The sequence below is a fragment of the Frankliniella occidentalis genome, unplaced genomic scaffold (genome assembly GCF_000697945.3).
Source record: "Frankliniella occidentalis isolate FOCC.00 unplaced genomic scaffold, Focc_3.1 Scaffold381, whole genome shotgun sequence".
Lineage (NCBI taxonomy): Eukaryota > Metazoa > Arthropoda > Insecta > Thysanoptera > Thripidae > Frankliniella > Frankliniella occidentalis.
This window is the reverse complement of record NW_026267503.1, coordinates 258,387-268,279: the sequence shown is the minus strand read 5'-3', so window position 1 is coordinate 268,279 and position 9,893 is coordinate 258,387. Positions and strand designations below refer to the sequence as shown.

Here is a 9,893-nt window from a genome sequence, read left to right as displayed (position 1 = left end):
TTTTTATCTTTTCACCTTCTGTCCCGAAATGTTTAATTGGATGAAAAGTGCCAACAGCAGTATTTTGAATACACATAAGTTGAACTAATAGCTTTTTATTATGACCTTGCAATGCAATTTACTGAATGGTAAAGGCTGCGGACAATTAGCTTGCACACCTAAAGCCAGAGGATGTGGTAATAGGCTCTTAAAAAAAAACAAAAAAAAAACACCAGCACTTTTGACGACAAATATCTTAACACTATGTTGAAATAGCAAAAAGTTGGTTCCTCAAACAAAATATCAATGGCACTAACTTTGGTATAAAAGCCTCACAATGGAGAGAATTTCAAAAAAAAACATGGAAGCACAATATAAATACTCTTTTTCAGGTCCAGCTGAGAAAGGTATCTGCCTTGAAAATAATTTTGGAAAAACTGAATCAACTGACCAGTTACATGCATTCTGTCTGAATTAACATTACTGATTGAAGAGATTTCCAACATTTTACTAAAATTAAACTTAAGCTAATAAATGAGATGACAGAGAAGAAATTATAACAATAAAAACAGATGCAGGCAATGTTAAAGTCAAACAGCCAGTTATCACAGACAAACAATGAGTCTCTATGCTCATTAACTCGAATAACTTATTCTATTTTAAAACGAACACATTTAATAAAATATCATGTGAAGACAACATTTTTGGCCCCCATCAGTGAAGGAACACTGATGGTTTAAGTATACAGTGCACATTCGTTGGACGGGACCTTCAATAAGAACTAATTAAAAAATTGAAGATTAAATTGATGGTTTGAGGTAGCACAATAGTACATTTATAACAAAATGTAAATGCTAAAAAAGATACTAGGTAGCACAGACTTCTAAACACCAAATTGGCAGTTTAAGAATTACAGACATTAGGTACCTTTCATAATATAAATTGATTTACTACACACACTGTCTGCAGATAAGCTCAAAGACCATTGCATGAGAATCATAGATAAAATGGAATACTGTTACAGAATTGCAGTATTTCAGTGATCTTTGGTTCAAAAAGTTATAGTACTGAAAAAATTCTGTGATGGTTTGTTGAAAAAAAAAGGAAGAAAAATTTAAAAAAACAAACCAACCAACCAAATTGAAATCAACATCTACAAGCATTCTTGAGGTAACTACTGTACACACAGTTCCCATGTTAGTACACAATCACACAACAAATAAAACCTTAAACTTACGGGAATACCAAATATGGAGTTAGGTAAAAAAGATGCGCTCTGCAGTGCATACAATGTTCTACTCTTTCAATTCAACAGTAAGGAACTCATTATCATATATTACTTTTCCTTGATCGAAGACTGTACCCAGGAGAGAATCCTGATAAGGAATCAAAATTTTCACTAACTCCAACTTGGATTGAAGGAACATTCAACATTTCTTCATTCAATAAGGCACCGTCTAATACACTTGACGCTTGACAAGTTCCATCACTTCTGAGGTGCATTCTCCTGACAGAGGTCTCTCCAAACTCAGTATATTGTTGGGAACTGCAATTATCAGTTCTATCCATGCTAATGATGTCAGTAAAATCATTTTCTGACTTCATATCATTATCAAGAATACTAGCAGCAGATAGAACGAATAGGTCTTCATCACTGTTGCCAGATATGCGTCCTGATGGAGATTCAGGACGCAAAAGACACACTCAGCTGGCCATTTGTGGACTTTCAAGGGGCTCTGCCACATCAGATTGGTCAGGCTCTGGGTTAATAATTATTTTCATATCTTCATCTCCAGATGAGCCACTTTCCTCACCATCAGATCCATCATCTTCATCTTCAGACCCTGATTGAGTAGAGGTAGCCATTTCTTGCTCCTAAAATACACATCATTGTTAGTAAAACATGAGAAGCAACTTTAAGAAATATAAAAAGTTCATGATATTGGAAAATTGTAGGAACTTACAGAGTTTTCATTTGGACCCACAGGACCAACAGGGAGACCTTCTCTCCTCTGTTTGGCATGGATTCGGTTGTGTTTACTAAGATGATCACTCCTCATAAACTTTTTGTCACAATCTTGGCATGCAAACCTCTTTTCTCCAGTGTGTGTTCTCCTGTGTCTCTGAACAAAATCAAGAGAAAAAGAAGCTTCAGAGATTTTTCTATTAGTGCACTAAATTTCTTAATTGAATGATAAGTTACCTGTAATTCGTCTGATCTTGTAAATCGCTTTCCACAGTAATTCCAACTGCAAATAAATGGCCTTTCTCCTGAATGCCACCGTAAATGAGCGCGTAAGTGAGATGTCTTCCCATACACTTTATTACAACCAGCTACATGACAAATATGAATTTTACGTCTCTCTCCACCCCTGGAATATATGAGGGGAAAATAATGTCAACACCAAAACAAGATAAGAAACCAAATCTTTGATAAGTATCAGGACATACCTTTCCCGAGAGTCGTTACAATTAGGACATGTACAAGCCACTCGTCGTTGGCGCTTCCCTTCTTTTCGACCTGAAGAGGTACTAACTGAGGGTGTGGGAGCGGGAGCAGGTGCTGGTGATGAATTAACAACTTGCCATTGAACTGTTTGATCACCACTATCTGCAGCAACTTGCTGAGATTGTTGAGCTGCAAGAAATATGTAACAAAATAAGTTGACTATTTTTGTCTCCACCAATTTTTGGCAACATCTGGCTTTCAGAACTTTCTGCACAGCTTCAAGCACCAAGCTACAAACTTGATTTTGACTCACTCATAATTTGAAGTCCACCTGGAAGGGAGACTACAGCAGAAGCTTGTGGCTGAGCCTGCTGAACTTGCTGCTGCTGTGGTTGCAGTTGTTGGGATTGAACCTGAACTTGGTGAGCCTGCACAGTTTGCTGTTGGGCCTGCTGCTGCTGGTGTTGCTGCTGGTGCTGCTGCTGTTGCTGCTGCTGTTGTGCATTCAACCCTAACTGTTGTGCTAATGACAAGGCACTAGCGGGTATCAATTGGACATTTCCTAGACCTGGAATATTCTGAATGGGAAATGACTGAAGATTTGACAGATTGGTCACATTTGCCCCATTCGCCATGTTTGATAAATTTTGTATCTGGTGAAGAAAGCTATACATTAAAAAAACTAATGCATGAAAGATACACAGATGGTACATATTTAATAAAACTAACCTGAAATACGTTAGGTCTGACTTGAGTTAAATTGCTAATATTGGTTAAGCCACCAACATTTGTCATATTAGGACTAGGCTGGATCACAGTGACAACTTGTCCATTTGCTGTGATAAAAAAAATATAACAAATATTAATACTGTAGTACTAGTACAAGTAATAACTTTCCAAAAAAAAAATTAAAAAATATGCAATCACTTACGAAGAGTTATCTGCTGTTGTTGTGGTTGGTGCTGCTGAAGAACAACTTGACCTCCAGCAAATGATATTTGAGGCTGACCTGATGCGTCAACACTGTTTAACATGGTGGGAGCATTGACAGTCTGCAGAAAAGAATTTGAGAACAATCTTACAACAATTGTAAACTAGTAAATAGAATATATGATGAAAGCTTAAGGAAACAAGGGAAAAGCAAAACACAAAATTAATTTTGTGCAGAGTGTAAACTTGTTCATTATTAACAAATTAATGAAAATTTGTGGTAGCAAGTGTAACTGCTTCAATCTCAGAAATGTGACGTGATGAATGAGAGAGAAAACCCAGGGCAAAATGTTATACCTGAACTGAAACAGTTGGAGAAGTGACAGTGGAAGTACTCCAGGTACTAGAGGTGACTGAGCTGTTGGCACTTTGTTGCACTGACTGTTGTTGTTGGGCCTGCTGGGCCTGCTGCTGCGCTTGGGCTAATTGCAGCTGATTGAGACCTCCAAGTTGTGCCAGTGATGTCAACTGTACCTGTTGGATCTGACCAGATGGGGTGACAATCTGGGCCATCTGGGGAGCGGAAACCTGTGCAGGGAGGGGAAAATTATATTACACGCATGTGGAAGCAACATCTTTAAAGAAGGATAAAGTCAAAATTGTACTTGGCCAAGCTGCATGTGAGGGATCATTTGAGGAATTTGCTGCACATTTTGCATGGACTGCACTGGTAGATGTACAGTCTGATAAATGGTGCCATTTGAGGTACTAATGGGAACTTGAACAGGTATTGTTTGTTGCACTGCAGGCATTTGTACTAACTGTTGTAATCCTCCAACACCAGCTTGTCTCACTGCCATACCACCTACACGATAAAAGAAATGTGTGACTAGCTATGACAAAAACTTACTAAAGAAGAATGTTGTAGAATCCTACTCACCTCCAGGGAACTGAATTGTTTGACCAGCAAGGTTTTGAAGTAGCCCTGTTTGAAGACCAGCTGGTAAATTAGAAGCTGGCAAAACATTAGCTCCCCTCAAAACTGAGGGTGTGAGAAAAGTTTGGCCCCCTGGTAGTTGGAACTGTTGCAGCTGTTGGAGCTGTTGGGTTGCTCCACCACCCGCATTAATAACAACCGAGCCTTGATCATCAAGCGTGACAGTTTGCATTGGTTGTACTACGTTGTATGTCACATTTTGGCCAGCTGATGACACTATTTGTTGAGGCTGTAGGGAGAAGTTAAACAAAACAACAAAATCAGTCTTAAAGTTACATGCGAGATCTTAAGTTATTATTATTGTTTATTGACTAGCGTTATGCAGAAACATTGAATGTATGATTTCTCTCTTCGTAATTTTTGACCTACCTGCATAAATTGACTTGGTACATTTTGAAGGGAAACTAGAGTGGGCTTGGTATCTCTAGCAGCCTGCTGAGCAGCATCTTGTATTTGAGGCTGGGGAGTAGCTGTATTTGTCAGCTGCATGTGTTGAGGTAAAAATGACTGAAGCTGTTGTAGTGTAACCAGCTGGGTCTGATGGCCATTTGACTGTGGGGACGGCGGGGGGGAGCCAGGCTCCCTTTTGGGGTTGACAGCAACCATTGCATTTGACTCAACAATTTGCTGTTGTTGCTGTACAGCCTGTTGTTGTAACTGCTGCTGCTGCATTGCCTGCTGTTGGACAGCTTGAAGTTGCTGTAGTAACGCAGCATTTACAATTCGTATCTGCTGTCCAGACGGTAAGGTGATCTGTTGTTCCTGAGAGGCTGTCAGGCTACCCTCTTGAACTTCCTCTTGCGGCAAAGCCTGAGCTTGCTGCATTGAAGCGTTTCCTATCTTGCTGCAAGTTGCAGCAAGCAGTGCAAGAGGTGAAGGAGATGTTTCCTATAAACAAACCAATCAGACAGAATAAATTAATATGTTTGTTATCCACAAATATTGCATCAAATTAAATGAAAAATAAATTAAAATTCTATGGAATCTGATAGCAATAGAAAACAGGCTAGAACACAATCCTTTAAGAACTCATTTGTTTATTATTATCCATTTCTTATGCCCATAACCTATGATCAAATCATACAAACATAGGTCAACATAACCCCAAAACGCCAGTTGCTGTTTACCCTTAGCACCGAAATTAAGCAACCCGGTTAAGCACGCCATAATGAACGTAAAATCCGACAAACTGAACCGCCCACCGGCCGACGCAAGCCATCATTCACAATCAAAACAAACGGTCGCCTGGCAGACGCCGGACAGCGCCACCACCGCCGAGGAGCGTCTATCCGCATCAAAACAGGAGGGCATTTCTGTCCTGACAAAGCGCTGGTCCTAACCTCTGGCATTGCTGTTTGACATGGGTAGGAGCTCCCCCGGGGACACTGCAAAAGGCGAATCTAGACGCAACACGGCGGTCAGCACTGAGTGCAGAGGTGCAGGACACGGCAGACGCCTAGCTCGACTCTCAAACACCACCAAAGAGGCGGGAGTGCGCCAACGGGAACGGGAGGGCCCAGTGGACAACAAGAGGGAGGCGACTTCGGCGGCCTAGGACCGCCCCCTCGGGCTGTGGCGCCAAGAGGATGGCTCACCTGAGACGAGGCTCCCTGGAAAAGTCCGGGTGGGCCGAGCGATCAGTCACACCCGACAAGCGACGGCCAGGTCGCGGGAGGTACCCGATTCGATACCCATGGCAAAAGGCCGCTGGAAAAGCCGAAACAAACCGCGACAGGACGAGGCACGGCGGAGCGAGCGCAGCTGCGGGACAACCACCAAGCCTGCCCCTCGGTATCCCTCCGCGGACTCGAGTTCGTAAGTGATCTCCACAACGGCGTCCTCGAGCGCCCTGTCTTCGATCTGAGGGAATCTCCCTGATTTAGGACTCTCGTTTACGTCCGGCCCGGCGACCCGACCCGGTGTTTTAGCGACCATTCGCGTCGCAGGACTACTTCGGGGCGTGTTCAGCGGAGGAACACGGCAGTGCTGCGGCCGCTATGTACTGCCCAGCGCGGCGCGCTAGGCTCCGACCAAAATAGCTGATTGGATGGCTGGCTCAGGCCTGGCGGGGCCTGGCCCGTCAGCTCGGCTCCTCCCCCCGCCCCGGCCCCAGCCCGCGCCCGCACCATCCGGAGGGCGTGCCTGCCTAGTCGCCACGGCTCCGTCCTCGTCGCCCCCGTGGCCGTGGCATGGGGAGGGAGCGAGACCGCCTCATCTCCTCCACGCACGCGGACGCACCCTTCCGGCCCCCGGGCGAGCCGTGCCCACCCCTCGACAGGCCTCGCCTAGACGCGGACCACCCCCTGGCGCTGGCTGGCGGGAGCGGGGACCAGCTGATGAGCGGGCCGCGGGCCGCGAGCCGCCGGGGCTCCTCGTCGGCATACAGTGCGCTGCAGCTGCAGCCAGGGGGGAGGTGACCTGCGGTTCAACGCCCACCGCGCCTTGTCGCGAGCCGCGGCCCTAGGCCCTAGGGCGCCGAGGGGGAGGGGCCTCCGCGGTCGTAACTCTGCTACTAGGCCGCAGGGCAGATGGGGCGGCAGGGGCGGCACAAATCACCGACGGAGCGAGAGCGGGGTATCTTATGTCCAACTTAGGACTGCAACTTGAAACAAGTGATGACTAACAAGGGGAAATGCAAATTTAACGCAGTTTAACTGTATCTCTGCATCACACTACCAGGTATGGCTGTCTTACGCCGCGCTCTTTCGTAGTGATACTGTACCGAATGCATGCGTGTGGGCGGGTTGCCTACTCGAACGGGGCGATAGGCCGACGTGCCCGCACACCTGCATGCATGGCATGCGGTACAGTGTCACTATAAATGTGGGCGGCGTGAGTCAGCCACCTGGTAAAGCATTACAACCCCAAAGAATTACAGACTTCTACACCGTTATCAATTCTGATTTCTTCTCTGGATCTTGGTAATGTTGGTTGATTTACACTGTCGGTAGGGGCGTGGACGGGTTGTCTATGGACAGTCTACTCGCTCGGGGCGTGCCTTGGTGAGCTGAGAGCTCTCACATGGGTAGGCTAGAGGGTAGTAGGCGTGCCCATGAGTCCATGGCTGCGGCTGCCGGCACCATACGTGCACCCGGGCCAGAGGGGGAGGGGGGGGCAGGGCCGGCGACCGCGGGCGCATGCGGGGCGGCTGGGCGGGGCCGCTCGGCCTGGAGGGGAGGGGAGGGGCGTAGCTGGGCGTAGCGCGCTAGGCTCGCACCCGCCCTGTCAAACTAAAGCACGGTGTAGAGAAATCTTTCTACACCGTGAACTAAAGATGTAAGGATGAGTGCACGGAAGTTTGTCGATAGTCCGTTCTCCCCGAACGGTAAAGTTTCCCGTTCTGATAAAGATTTTCGCTCTAGTTTTGGGAAAGACTGGCGATTAACGTTCCAGTATAAGCTGCTCGTTCTACGTCTATGATCATGTGATGGCCGACCAGCCCTTCCTTGGCTTAGTCTTACTCACGCCGTGGCCACGCACTCTGCATGCTAGGGTGTTTCCCCATCTCGCAGTTTACCCAACAGTGGTGCGTTTGAAAGGTCGTGAAATTTCCTTACAAATGCAGCACCGTAGGGCGAAATCCTAGATACTCCCCCCCCCCCACCTCGCGACCAAAGTTCTGAGATGGATGGAGATGCATGCTTATGGGTACAGTGTAAAGTGCGCGTGCGGGGCTCTCACCGGCCACCTGCAGGGGAAGCAAGCGAGGAAGCAAGGCTGTAAAGGGCGGTGGCGGGGCAGACATAACTGCCATCGCCCTGCTCCTTGTACAAGCCCGAGCACTAGCCCACAGCCCACCTAGCGCCCCTGTTGGCTCTTGCTCAGCGCAGCACTTATTGAGCCACTTGCTCAGCGCTGCTCCTCGCGCTCCCCGGCGCCTCCGACTGCCCGAGGCGAGGAGTTGCCTTACGAGTGCGACACTCGGAACCAACAACTAAAAGCATGTCACAGCGCGGCGTTTAACGCGGCTTTTAACACGAATTTAAACGCGGCGTTGAAAGCGGCTATATGAGCGGCGGAGAGTGTGGAGCGGCGAGGGTGGCACGGCGAGCGCGGCGTCGTTCAGCTCCTGCTCCTGGTCGCTGTCTCCACAGAGCTGCTTTGCGGGTCATCCTATACCCTGCACACCGGCCGACTGACTCAGAAGGTCGCACTCATGTGACGATGGCGCACAGCCGCCGGCTTGAACGCTCTGTGGATCAGCCGGCAGGGGCAGGCGGCGCCCCGCCCCTTCCAAGGGCCCCCTGCGAGGTAGGCAGCGCGGCGGCGCGGCTGTCGGGCGGGTTTGCCTACCTGAGCCTAGATGAGAGGTCGCGCTTGCGTTGCACAGCGCTCGGCCCGGATAGGCTCGGGCGGTCCACTCTACGCCCAGAAAAATGAGTTCTTCGCACAAGTAAATTTTTGCATTTTCCCAAGTCCAAAATTTTCTCGGCAAAGCTTGTATAAAATCTTCTTGACTCAATTAAAGCTGCATTGCGGCAAGTTAAACTTTATTTCAAGAGCAGCGCATTCCGCTCAATATGCGTGTTCTCGACGTCAATAATGTGCTAAATTTATTCGAGACCACGATCTCCCCCTGTACTCGCGCGGTACGTGTTGTCAGACTTCGGATTGCTTGTCGTTTTGCACAGAAATCAGTCCAATTTTAATGTTTATGCTTTATGCGCATTCCTACATGCGGGCGGGCGTGTTGCTTACTCTCTCGGCCCGTGAAGCGCCGTGGATAGGGGCGATAGGCTAGCCCGCCCACACTCCTTGCGTGGAGTGAATCAGCCACCTGAAAAAAAAAAAAAGTTCATTTGGATGATTTTGGGTGATTTCGGGGTAATAGTTCCCAGTATTTTGTAGGTATTTTGCGACTGTTTCACCACATTTATCTCGCGTCTACCTGAGGTCTATTTCGCATATTTTTCCCAGCAAGAAATGAAAGTCGATTTGACGTCGAAACGCCGTCAAATCGGATTTGACTTTTACGTCGAGCTGGGTTCTGCGGGCAGGTGTGCGACCTACGTATTTTGCAAGTGAATCGTAGAGGAGTGTTTTACTTAGCGGGGGTGGCAGACGAACTTTTATAAGAATCGCACTGCAGTGTTACTTATGGTCGCATAGTGGCAGTGTTACTTATCTAGGGCAGGACCTCGGACAGCACAGGGGCTGAAGCCAGCCCACTGCAGCCCACGCGGCGTGGGGAAGGGAAAGGGGCGGGGCCGAGGAGCAGCGCGGAGGGGGGGAGGGGAAGACCGCGCCTCGCCACGCCCACACGACCCACGCCGCGCGGCCGGGCTTCAGCCGGGCTCCAGCCGGGCTCCCCAGCACCGAGATCAAGCCGACAGCCGCCTTTCACCCAACACCCCACCCCTGCCTCTCCTCAGCATTGTGGCCACAGTATGGCCAAACCCTTCCAGGAAAAGAGAACCACACTGTGTATGCAGTCTGCGCTCTAATTTGAATGATCGGATAGAATACAAGTAAACCTAACAGATTGGCGCCATTAGGAAGAAAATCCGAGTTAATCAGTGAGCTCTATAACTGCGGGGG

At 47.9% G+C, this 9,893-nt stretch overlaps 2 protein-coding genes across 4 annotated transcripts in view; one reads left to right on the top strand and one right to left on the bottom strand.

Annotated features, from left to right (window-relative positions):
• LOC113214351 (adenylate cyclase type 9) overlaps positions 1-9,893 on the top strand; it is a 22,418-nt gene that overhangs the window by 1,488 nt on the left and 11,037 nt on the right. The window lies entirely within an intron of this gene.
• LOC113214405 (transcription factor Sp4) lies at positions 80-6,301 on the bottom strand. Of its 3 annotated transcripts, none has more exons than XM_026433766.2 (12): positions 5,951-6,301; positions 4,725-5,243; positions 4,299-4,584; positions 4,024-4,223; positions 3,716-3,946; positions 3,360-3,480; positions 3,158-3,264; positions 2,742-3,081; positions 2,431-2,617; positions 2,183-2,351; positions 1,944-2,102; positions 80-1,854 (listed from the first exon to the last, which is right to left on the bottom strand). In XM_026433766.2, exons 2-12 carry the CDS (start codon positions 5,178-5,180, stop codon positions 1,684-1,686), a joined length of 2,427 nt encoding a protein of 808 aa, XP_026289551.1. In that variant the 5' UTR covers positions 5,181-5,243; positions 5,951-6,301; the 3' UTR covers positions 80-1,683. The 3 variants fall into 3 exon arrangements, with proteins under 3 accessions (XP_026289551.1, XP_026289541.1, XP_026289560.1); XM_026433756.2 differs by lacking the exon at positions 5,951-6,301 and adding an exon at positions 5,696-5,888; XM_026433775.2 differs by lacking the exon at positions 5,951-6,301 and adding an exon at positions 5,483-5,636.